Source organism: Chionomys nivalis, chromosome 1 (assembly GCF_950005125.1).
Source record: "Chionomys nivalis chromosome 1, mChiNiv1.1, whole genome shotgun sequence".
NCBI lineage: Eukaryota > Metazoa > Chordata > Mammalia > Rodentia > Cricetidae > Chionomys > Chionomys nivalis.
The window spans coordinates 150,127,935-150,140,045 of record NC_080086.1 but is presented as its reverse complement, the minus strand read 5'-3'; the positions used below and the strand labels follow the sequence as shown (position 1 = coordinate 150,140,045).

At 35.8% G+C, this 12,111-nt stretch overlaps 1 protein-coding gene across 1 annotated transcript in view; it reads left to right on the top strand.

Annotated features, from left to right (window-relative positions):
- The window catches only part of Kmt2c (lysine methyltransferase 2C), a 226,539-nt gene that overhangs the window by 136,370 nt on the left and 78,058 nt on the right, over positions 1-12,111 (top strand). The window contains 9 exon segments of the mRNA XM_057788031.1: positions 387-503; positions 3,244-3,345; positions 3,516-3,620; positions 6,383-6,564; positions 6,793-6,957; positions 7,937-8,046; positions 8,684-8,749; positions 9,743-9,955; positions 11,047-11,175. Of these exon segments, the coding sequence (XP_057644014.1) occupies positions 387-503; positions 3,244-3,345; positions 3,516-3,620; positions 6,383-6,564; positions 6,793-6,957; positions 7,937-8,046; positions 8,684-8,749; positions 9,743-9,955; positions 11,047-11,175 (1,189 nt within the window).

Here is a 12,111-nt window from a genome sequence, read left to right as displayed (position 1 = left end):
AGGAGAGTTTTTCTTTGACATTTGTCTTGTACTGAAGATAGCTTGTGCATATAGAAATGTCTGTGTTGGGTCTAATTACTCTAGACACCTAGTATAAAGGTGTAGAGAGTCAATTAGTGTCAAGGCTTGCTGATGGGAAGCACACATGAGAACAGAGGCAACACTGGATTCCAAAGTTTTAAGTAGTCTTATTAATAAGTGTTGGCTACATATTTAAAGATGGAAATAGTAAGTCTGATCTATAAATATATATCATCCAATTGTAAAAGAAAGGTATTTCTGTAACATTTGATAAAAATTTTTTTTTTCTTCCCCACTGACCATGTGTATTTTAAAATTCTCTTGGGCATTTACTGAATGTTGACTCATTCTTATTTGTTATGTAGGGCCGAGGGTCTGGATTCCCAGGGAAGCGGAGACCTCGTGGTGCAGGGCTATCAGGACGAGGTGGCAGAGGCAGGTCTAAACTAAAGAGTGGAATCGGAACTGTTGTATTACCTGGGGTGAGATTTCTGTTCTTATTATTCCAGCAGCAGTTAATGGTGATACTCTCATTTGTAGCAAGTTCTTTTCATCCTGAGAGTCCCAGGAACAGTCTCATCCCTTTACATTTTACTGTGTTTCTGCTTGATAATTATGGACTTCATTTTATTTTGGACGTCTGTTCAGGTGGTTTTGTTTTCTGATTTGTCAATCTTTTTTCTTTGACATATTTTTTCTGTCAACCTTCTACAAGAGAGAATTTATAATTATTTTCTTTTTAATTAAAAATATACTATTATTGAATCCTATTTTTAAAGATGTATTATTTCATTTCATGTATATGAGTATTTTCCTGCATGCAGGTATACCATGTGTATGCCTCCGTGTGCCCTAAGAATTCAGAAGAAGAAATCAGATCTCCTGGAACTGGAACATGGTTGTGAGCCATTTGGCATGGTTGCTGGGAATTGAATTCAGGTCCTCTGCAAGAATAATATGTACTCTCAACTACTTAACATTGTCACCAGCCCCCATTTGTTAGTATGGCATTTAAAGTTATTTCTTATTATAGTTACTGTATTATAATAAGACCTATAGTGAAGACCTAGAAATGTTGTAGATTAATACAGGTTTGAAAGATGTTCAAGATTGCATGAATATTTTAGATTGATAAATGCTTATTTATGAGCACATTTTGAGGTTTCCTGTTGATGTGCATTGAAAAGTCTAGTTGAGGGGCTGGAGAGATGGCTCAGCGGTTAAGAGCATTGCCTGCTCTTCCAAAGGTCCTGAGTTCAATTCCCAGCAACCACATGGTGGCTCACAGCCATCTGTAATGAGGTCTGGTGCCCTCTTCTGGCCTGCAGACATACACAGAGACAGAATATTGTATACATAATAAATAAATAAATATTTAAAAAAAAAAAGAAAAATCTAGTTGAGCTGTGCGGTGATGGCTCACCTCTAATCCGAGCACTCTGGAGGGATAGACAGGAGGATCTCTGAGTTCTAGGCCTGGTCTACAGAGTGAGCTCCAGGATAGCCAGGGCTACACAGACAAACCCTGTCTTGAAAAAAATAAAAAGCAAAACGAAGGAAGATAGATAGAATTTGAGCTGGGTGTGCTAGTGCACTCTAATCCCAACATTCAGGAAACAGAGGCAGGCAGATCTTTTTGAGTTTATGGACAGCCTCATATAGTTGGAATTCCGGGAGGGGGGGAGAGAGCAGGGATGAAAGAGATGAAAACTGATTTATTTCTGGGCATAGTGGCTCAAATTTTTAATCATAGTACTTGTGCCAGCAGGTGGGTCGCAGTGAATTTGAAGCTTAGTTGATATACAGAGTGAGTTTTAGACTAGCAGGACCTACATAGTGGCACCCTGTCTCAAAACAATCAAATGCAAGCCAAAACAGATTTATTGAGTGGTATGAGACTTATTAGTTGGTATGAGGGTACAGATATTTGACACACACAATTTAATAAGCTTTGGTGTGTATAAACCTTGAAAACCATAGAATGATGAAGGCAGTGAAGACATTCATCTCTTAAAGTTTTACCAGGGTCCTCTGGAGTTCTCGTGGTTCCCAATCTTCACCTCTAACCTTTCTCTTCACGCGTGACTGATCTTAGTTTCTTGTGGCTTATGCCTGTAATCTTAGTACTTAAGAGCCTGATGCAGGATTGGTGCCAGTTTACATAGCTTAACCGTAGAGTTTTGATTTGTCCTTTGGTCATATCTCCAGGTTGCTTAATGATTTCCCTTATATGACTTTAAATTGCTGTTGTTTGTGCCTTAATCACAACATTCACATTGGTACTATCAATTAAAACTGATTTTACATGTGTTTAAATTTAAAATGTTGCATTAGTATATTTTTTAGCTAAAATTTCAGCCATTCCCCAATAAAATTATTTATGTTTTGACCTTGAGTGTAACATTTCAATGTAGGTTCTAACCTTTTTAAGGAAAAAGGATCATATTTTATTTACTATTTTAGTATTGACTTCCTGGTTTCCTGTTACTGTATCTAATTCAGAGCTTTTGTTGGGGCAGAGTGTATAATAAGAATCCAGTTGGTGCCTAGTTGGTTTGGGGAACTATAATCAAGTTTAGAAATGAGCACCCATGGTTGGTTATTGTTCTGCTAATACTGACATTTTGATAAGCTAATCATAATATTCTGAAGTGGTGCCATTTAGTAGAGATGAATAGGAACCACCTATGCAATTTAAAATTTCCTGGGAGTCACATTTAAAAATTAACAAACAAAGTTAATTTTAATATGTCTTATGACTCCTATATTTCTATTATTACCATTTCCCCATGTAAAGTATATAAGCTTGATAACAAGCAATTTTGATATTCTGAGTTTGGTACTGACTCTTTAATGACTGCTGTGTGTATGATAGTATATCCTGTTTTCATCTAGTCACATTGCAGTTCTCAAGTGACTAAAAGTGATACATACATACTTATATGCTATAATTTTATAGTTTCTTGAGTAGAATTTCTGGATAATTAAGTATTACTAAAGACAGGCTTTTGGGTTTTCATTTATCCTCCTCTGTGGCACTTGTATATCTAAAGTAAGCACTTAGTGAATTGAAAAAAAAATCATGACTTAATTTGAGAGACAGGGTCTTTCTATATATCCAGGCTAGCCTCAAACTTAGCATTCTCCTGCCTCAGCTTCCTGAATTCTGTGATTATTATTTTACACCACTATGCCTATGTTTGATGTTTTTGTTTTTTGTAGGTATCTGCTGCAGATATTTCATCAAATAAAGATGAAGAAGAAAACTCTATGCACAATACCGTTGTGTTGTTTTCTAGTAGTGACAAGTTCACTTTGCATCAGGTTTGAACTATCTTCTGTTTTCTAATTCTTCCCCACTTTAATCTGTCCCATCTGCCTAAATATCATCCAGATAAGCTGAAGTACTATGATAATTAAGAATGTATTTTTAAAATCTATATTCTTAACTTTATCTGCAATTTAAAATAGTTTTATATGTTGTTAATTTTCAGGATATGTGTGTGGTTTGTGGAAGTTTCGGCCAAGGAGCAGAAGGAAGATTACTTGCCTGTTCACAGTGTGGTCAGTGTTACCATCCGTATTGTGTCAGTATTAAGGTAATATGCTTAAGTTAAATGAGTTAACAAAAACTTTTCTAATAAAGAATTCCATTTGTTTGTTTGTTTGTGCGTGCACACATGTATGAGTGCACACGCCACAAGTGTGCATCTGGAGGTCCACCTCCAATGTGGGTCTTGGGGATCAACTCAGATTATCAAGCTTGCTCTTCAAGCTATCTCATTATTCTTAATATATATTTTTATTTTATTTGAGCACTAATACTGTTCTCTTAGTTCTTAAAAATTAATTATATATCTGTTATACATGATATATACAATATTGAAATCAAGTATTTGTCGTTATTATGCATTTGTGGTGATATTTTAGTACCTTAAATACTGTTTTTTTAAGTGTTTGTTACCTCAATAAATTATCTCCCAAAAACTTTGTGGTCTTGCATTGTGCAAGTTACCCTTCTGTCATAAAAGCGTAGGTATTTACTCTTAAGACAGTTTGTCTTAAGACTAACTGAGGCATTAGTTTTATCACCACCCATCTTTGATTACAGAAATTTAGAACTAGTACCTTACATTCATAAGTTTGTATGCTTATCCATGTTTCTCCCATGTTCAGATCCCACAGCCCATCCTGTCTCATCCCGTCTGCCCTCTCCCCCCCCCCCCCCCGCCCCCCTGGTTTTTCAAGAAAGGATTTCTCTGTGTAACAGTCCTGGCTTACCTGAAACTCACTTTGTAGACTAGGTTGGCCTTGAACTCACCAAGATCCACCTGCCCCTGCCTCCCAAGTACTAGAATTAAAGGTGTACACTACAACTGCCTGGCTCATTTTCTTCTTCTTCTTCTTCTTCTTCTTCTTCTTCTTCTTCTTCTTCTTCTTCTTCTTCTTCTTCTTCTTCTTCTTCTTCTTCTTCTTCTTCCTCCTCCTCCTCCTCCTCCTCCTCCTCCTCCTCCTCCTCCTCCTCCTTCTTTTTTTTAAAGGAAGTATTATTTGATGCGATTCTGCTATAACAAAGAGCCCGCAACTTTTAGTTGCAAGCATTATTGACACTAAGAACATTGTATGTGGCAACCATGTACTTGGTTTTAAGTTACCTAAATACGGGCATATTACAGTAACTGAATGAAGTGGTTTCTTTATACAAACTCATTTGAAATAAAACATATTTGAGTAAAGTAACAGGTGCTCAATACAGGTATCAGTTTACAGCTGTGGATGTAGGTTCCCCCAGAGTACTTTAAGCCATTTTCTGTTTCTGCTGTAGCACATAGGATAAGCATGAACCTTAACTTCTTGGTTATTAATCACTCTGAACTTAATGTAATCTTTATCCCTTCCTTTTGCCCTCCACCACCACTGTGTGATGCCGTTATTTATCCAAGATGTTGATATGGTAAACAAAGTATCATGTGTCCCCAGGAGATGCTTAATGTTATACTAGCATTTTTTTCTTTGCTAAAGTAACACTTGCTTTTGTACATTTAAGATTCAAAGTGAAATACTATAATTTTTTTAAATAGAAAACTAGTAGTTAGTATATACAGTCATTTCTAATTTATTACTCATTGTACCTTGCCTTTCTTCGTTCTGTCTTCATTTTGTAAATAATGCATGATTTGTCTTTGGAATACTATCTGAATGTGATTCCTTTCCAGATGTGATTGTAAAGTCTTGTGAGCCCAGTGATGTCTTAATGTGGCCATTTCCCTTGTCTGCCATTGTCAGCAGTTTTAGGAGGGGAGTTAAGATTAGAGGCACCCTCCTGAACTTTTCTGAAATTTTTTAGCCTATCCAGTAATTGCCATTTTCAACTAAATTAATTGAAGCATGCATATATATATATGCATATGAATGTGTGTGTATATATATAAGTGTGTGAGAGTGTATGTGTACACACACACAAACACACACAGACTTGTTATTGGCTAATTACCAATAGTTAAGAGTTTAAATTCATGTTTTTCTACCTGCTTGTGTCTTCTTTTGTTACCATTGATACTATTTTGGACAGAATAGGATACTACGTCCTCCTATCTGGATAAACACTAGGTGATGGTGATATGGCTCAGTGACGTGCATGCTGAGCAAGTCTGATGACATGAGTTTAACCCTGGAAGTCCATATAAGGGTGGAAGGAGAGAACTCCTTAAAGGTGTCCCGTCCTCTGACCTCCACAGGTGCACATACATACACACAAATAGTAATAAGCAAAAACTAAGAAATAAAGGAATATCTAGAAGTATTCAAGAGTATGAACATTTTCAGACATATTTCTTACTGTGGTAATCAGTTGTAGATAAACTACAAAACTTTTTAATCTTCCTGAAATAGGTCCAAATAACCTTCATTCTGTAGTTGATATTCCCATATATATGTAGTTCTAAAAATCTTAAGTAATGCCCTTCAAAGTGAGAGTGTGCTTTTGTTTGTGTCTTCTGCATTTATGGAATATTGCCCATTTTAGACATCAAAGCTGGGAATATTTTGAAGATACAAGAAAATGTCATATAATCTCTAAAATACTGTGCAACTGTGAATAAGTTAAGATGCAGCCAACAAATTAGCCCTTAGCAGCATCAGTAGTATGAAAACAAATGGTTCTGACCTCAGGAGCATATGGTAATTGCTGCTCTAGCACTACTGTCCCATCCCCCTTCCTGAGTAGTGCCACTAGTACTTCTAATCTGCTCCTCTTCTGTGTGCGTGTGTGTTCAAGCACAGTAATAATGTATGCACTATACTAAATCAAGCAAATGATTTCTAAGCTAAATAAATAAATCACGATTTTTCTTTTTTCCAGATCAGTAAAGTGGTTCTTAGCAAAGGTTGGAGATGTCTTGAGTGCACAGTGTGTGAGGCCTGTGGGAAGGCAACTGACCCAGGAAGACTCTTGCTGTGTGATGACTGTGACATAAGCTATCATACCTACTGCCTAGACCCTCCATTGCAGACAGTTCCCAAAGGAGGCTGGAAATGCAAATGGTACCCTGGGATTCATGTTACATTGTCAGTGTCTTTCTAGTTCTGAGCTTCTGCTTATCATTTTGGTCTTATAAATTAGTTGTGTATGCTTTAATCATACACATTTGGCGTGATACATTTGTAAAATTATTTCTTATTTCTTCTCATTCTGTGCACTTATAGCTTCCCAAACTGTCATAATTGAATATAGAAATAAACTTGGGACTTCTGTGGGGATTTGGATTTCAGGTGTGTTTGGTGCAGACACTGTGGAGCAACATCTGCAGGTCTAAGATGTGAGTGGCAAAACAATTACACACAGTGTGCTCCTTGTGCCAGCTTGTCCTCCTGCCCCATCTGCTATCGGAATTACAGAGAAGAAGACCTCATTCTGCAGTGTAGACAATGTGATAGGTACTGTGCCTTTTTATCCCCTTTGCCATCTTTTTAAGCCTTTGTCTTAAGGAACTGAAAGGAACTTAGAAAATTATTTTCCTTGATAAACTTAGGGAACAAAACTTTGCTTTCTAGATTTTTTAGTATATTAGAAACTTCCAGAGTACATTCTTATTTTAAAAATATTAAATTTAGACACTTAGGGTTTTCAGTTGGGGACTTTTTGATGGTTTATCAGTCTCTTGAAATTAGATACATAATTAGTGCTTGCATTTATGCATTTTCTTATGGTGAATCTCTGATTATTCTGGTAGATTCTAAAAATGGTATCATTTTCTCTGTGTTTCTCCCTGTCCCCCCCCTCAACATTTTCCCCTAAAGCTCTAGATTTCATACCTAGAATTAGATACTACCTTTGATCTTCCTAGCTAGTATGTTCACCTTCAAAATGCAGACTACTTCCTTTGTTTCAATACTGTTAGCGATTGAGCACTGTATGCATTAGTTTTAATTGATCAGTGGTACAGTATTCCTTTTAAATAAGTTGTATAGTTTTTGTGGACTATACGACAAACTGTTGGAAAGCAAGGTCATCATCCCTTGACACGAAAGTATCTGTTCTTAGTTAGATGCAGCAGGTGACACATATACATGCATACAGTTAGTTTTATTTGTACTCTTGTGAATTCCTGCTTGACCTGGCTAGCTTCATTGACAACTTTGTCTTTCAGCATTTGATCATAAATGGTAATTGTTCTTCTAACAGTGTTCATCTGCTTCTTCTTTAGTATTTATATTCTCATTTGTTCCTTTTCTTGACTTCTCAGCATAAGGGAGGGTATTATTGGTTAATAAGGATAATTGGGGAAAAAGACTTAGATATTCAAGTCTTGGGACTTTAAGTTTAAGGACTGTCAACTCCTGTTGTGATTTTTATAAAGAATACAATTTCTAGTATATTCCACTTCTTTTAAATGTATAAATGTGCTCTTTTTAGGTGGATGCATGCAGTTTGTCAAAACTTAAATACTGAGGAGGAAGTGGAAAATGTAGCAGACATTGGTTTTGATTGTAGCATGTGCAGACCCTATATGCCTGCATCAAATGGTAAGAAAATATCATACACTATTTATTTGTTGCCACGTGTCTCCTTGATTTGTGAAATAGAAGTTACTTTGTGCTATAATACTCTTCCTATCTCAACTTTATTAAAATAGTCTGTATAAAGACAAAACGACACATATACATTTTAGATATAAAATATAAAGCTTTGCTTTCATGGTTTAACCTCTTGGAGTTATCTTATTCAGAAGTCCCCCTTATTCATATTCTGCTGGTTTTCTTCTTCATGCCCCTTGTTCTGTTTTGTTCTTGTTTTGTGCCAGCACCAGTAATCCCAGCATTTGGGAAGACTGAGGCAGCAGGATACTGAGGCTGAACTAGCCTGTAGTACATGTGCATATCAGACCAAGCTCAGCTATAAAGTGATACCTTGTCTCAAAAAAAAAAAAAAAAAAAAAAAGGTGAAACAATCCCTTTGAAAACCAAAAGCTCCTTTTGGGGTAGGATGGAACACATGGGTATAGTACTTGACTGCCTATATAAGGCAGCTCCTCACACACATACAGAATCCTATAATATTTAGACATTTGTTGAATGATACATGTACAGACATGGAAATCTTTATTCTGTATGTCATTTTTTTTGTCTCAGACATTTCCTGAGTTGTTGTTTTTCTTTTCAGTGCCTTCCTCAGACTGCTGTGACTCTTCGCTTGTGGCACAAATTGTCACAAAAGTAAAAGAGCTAGGTAAAATTTAAAAAGTTTTCTTTTAGAAAAAACATACACTTCTTAAACAACTAGCTCGATGAGTATATGAAATTAAGTGAATTTTCTGGAATTTCTAGAATTAATGTATAAAATGTTCATACTGGATCATTTTACTGAAGTAGTATTTCTTATAAATTTCAGAAAATAATGAGAATAATAGCTCTTTGGATTAACTATTAGTATCCTGCCTGCCTTACTTCAGTTGGATACTGGACTTGCTTAGTTGTCAGCAGAAAAAGAAAGCCTACTTAAGTAACCATTCAATTAGCATTAATTAATATTTTATTATTTTTCTCTGATAACAGAGTGGTAGCATGGCATTTTTATGAGAGATTCTTTTAACTGATATTGACAACATTTCTGATACAAAAACTTATGGATTGTATTAGAATTGCTTTAATAAACAAGCTTTTACATTAAAGATTTGAATCTATAGAAATGTTATCTTATTATTAATATTCTAGGTAGCATAGGAAACAGTGGCTTCATTATGGCTTTTTCATCCGTGTATATTATTTTACTTGAGGGTGCAGGATCTTTCCAATATTTCTACCTCTCTGTGTAAGTGATAATATTGTTACTACTGGAGTACTTTTGTTTCTCTTACATAAATTGATTCTTACATTTTGGTCTTCACAAGGAAAAGGCATATTACTGAGCAGTGGTGGCAGTACGTGTAGCTTCAGTGTCTTCCTTCTTGATACATGAAAGCAGAAGTGCTTTTAGGAAAATCTTTTTTTTTGTAATTTAATTTTACTTACTTACTTTATTTTTTGTGGTCAACTTACATCCATTCTGCAATTGTCCTAAAAGGTTTTCAATATTAATTGAACATCATCAGTTCGTGCACTTTGTAGATTTTTGCTGGATGGATGTGTAGTTGTATTTTCTTGCCATGTAGATGTTGGAATATTAATCAGCTTATCTATCAATTTCAGATGAACTCTTAAATTTGTATTTTTGTAATCTTAGATCCACCTAAGACCTATACCCAGGATGGTGTGTGTTTGACTGAATCAGGGATGACTCAGTTACAGAGTCTCACCGTTACAGTTCCAAGAAGAAAACGGACTAAACCAAAATTGAAATTGAAGATTATAAATCAGAATAGTGTGGCTGTCCTTCAGACCCCTCCAGACATCCAATCAGAGCATTCAAGAGATGGTGAAATGGATGATAGTCGAGGTAATAACTCTTTGGTCTTCCTTGGGACACATGTGCAAGAATTAGTGTATAATGTTGCTGGAGAGATGGCTCAGCGGTTAAGAGCACTGGCTGCTCTTCCAGAGGTCCTGAGTTCAATCCCCAGCAACCACATGGTGTCTCACAACCATCTGTAATGAGATCTGGTACCCTATTCTGGCATGTAGGCAGAATAGTATATGCATAATAAATAAATCTTTCAAAAAAACAATTAGTGTATAAAAGAACTTCTAAAAGATACATATTTATAAAACGTTAGTCACACTCTTTAAGGTACCTCTTGATGAGAAACTTCTCCCTTTTGAGTGATGTTCTGAGACTTGCATTTGCTTGTTTTCTTGTTTTGAAATATTTTTGTAATCAAGATCTCTAATATCATTGTGTTTGTAAGTGTGGACATTCAGAGTGATTCACTTCAGATTGCTGGACTGTCATCCTAAGCCTTCCTCTAAGCTTTGTAAATTGGTGACTCATAAACGTTTTCTTTATCAGAATAGAACTCCTAACGTTTTTCTGTCTGAACTTGTGAGGTAACAAAATAGTTTTAGTAACAGCATTAAGTATAGCACAGAGTAGATTTGTTTGTTTCCTTCTCAGAATGATAACTTCTGTTGTCTTTATTTTGGAGTGATTATTTTCAACTGATTCAGAAATAAAGCCATAATTATTTTCCCACCATGTTCTACCATTCAGTAGTGTCTATTAAACATGTATAACACATGTTGGAAATTATATTAGTGGACAAAATATGTAAATCATGGATCTTATATCATCGTGTTAAAGACAAGATTGCTTTAAAAATTGATTGATAGGTATCTTTTTGAGCTCTTTGTTTCCCCTTTCTTAATTGGCATGTCATACTCCCTAGGAACACAACACTGGGTCATGCATCATGATTCCCACCCCCATCCTGGGGCACAGGATTAGACTGAATAGTTTAGAGTGGCTTGGTGGTCTTTTGCTTGGCTTCTTTTTCTTTTCTTTCTTTTCTTTTTTTTTTTAAATGTCTTTTGGTTAAGGTTTCTGTATTTGTTAGAATTACCCAGTTTCATCTGTATGTTTACTTTTTCCAGAAGGAGAACTTATGGATTGCGATGGAAAATCAGAATCTAGTCCTGAGCGGGAAGCTATGGATGATGAAACTAAGGGAGTAGAAGGAACAGATGGCATAAAAAAGAGGAAAAGAAAACCTTACAGACCAGGTAGATTATATCAACTAGACGCGTGTGCTCTCTCTCTCTCTCTCTCTCTCTCTCTCTCTCTCTCTCTCTCTCTCTCTCTCTCTCTCTCTCTCTCTCTCTCTCTCTCTCTCTCTCCTCTCCAGATGTGTATGGGTGCTTTACTTTCATATATGTAAGTGCATCATCTGAGTACCTGGTGCCCACAGAGGCCATTAAGAGGGTGTCAGATCTGGAAATGTAGTTAAATAACAATTGTGAGCCACCATGTAGATGCTGAGAATTGAATCATGATCCTCCGGAAACACAGCCAGTGTTCTTAATAGCTGAGCCATTTCTCAAGGCCCTAAGCTAGACATTTCAATATAACATGTAATGATGACTTACAACTCAGTAACTAATCTATGTGCGGCTTATTACATGGAACTAAAGATGTATTCTTTACATTGAAGAATTTGACTACTTGACAATAAATCATTCCCACAAATATAACCATCTATTATCCATGTTACTTATTTTGTTTTTATTTATGGTGAACTTTTAAAGCAATTCATATATTTTCTGTACTTCACTAGGTCTCTTGTAAGCATTCATTTTCTAGTAATTTTTGTTTTACAACTTCAGTAATTATGCAAGCAAAAAGGTGAACGAAATACCTTGTTGAATTTGTAGTGTAATTGATACATGAGTAATTAAATTCTTCTAAAAATTTTTAGTTCATTTTTATTTATATATGTGTGTATACTTGTGTGAGTTTATGTGCACCACATGCATTCATAGACACTAGATGGTATCAGATATCCTAAAACTGGAGTGAGAGGCACTTGTGAGATATCGTGTAGGTGCTGGGAACCAAACTCAGGTCCTCTGCGAGAGGAGTGAGTATTCCTAACCACTTATCATCTCTCTTCCCCTAATTTCTTACTTTCCCAGTGTATTTCATGCCTTGGTTTTTTACCT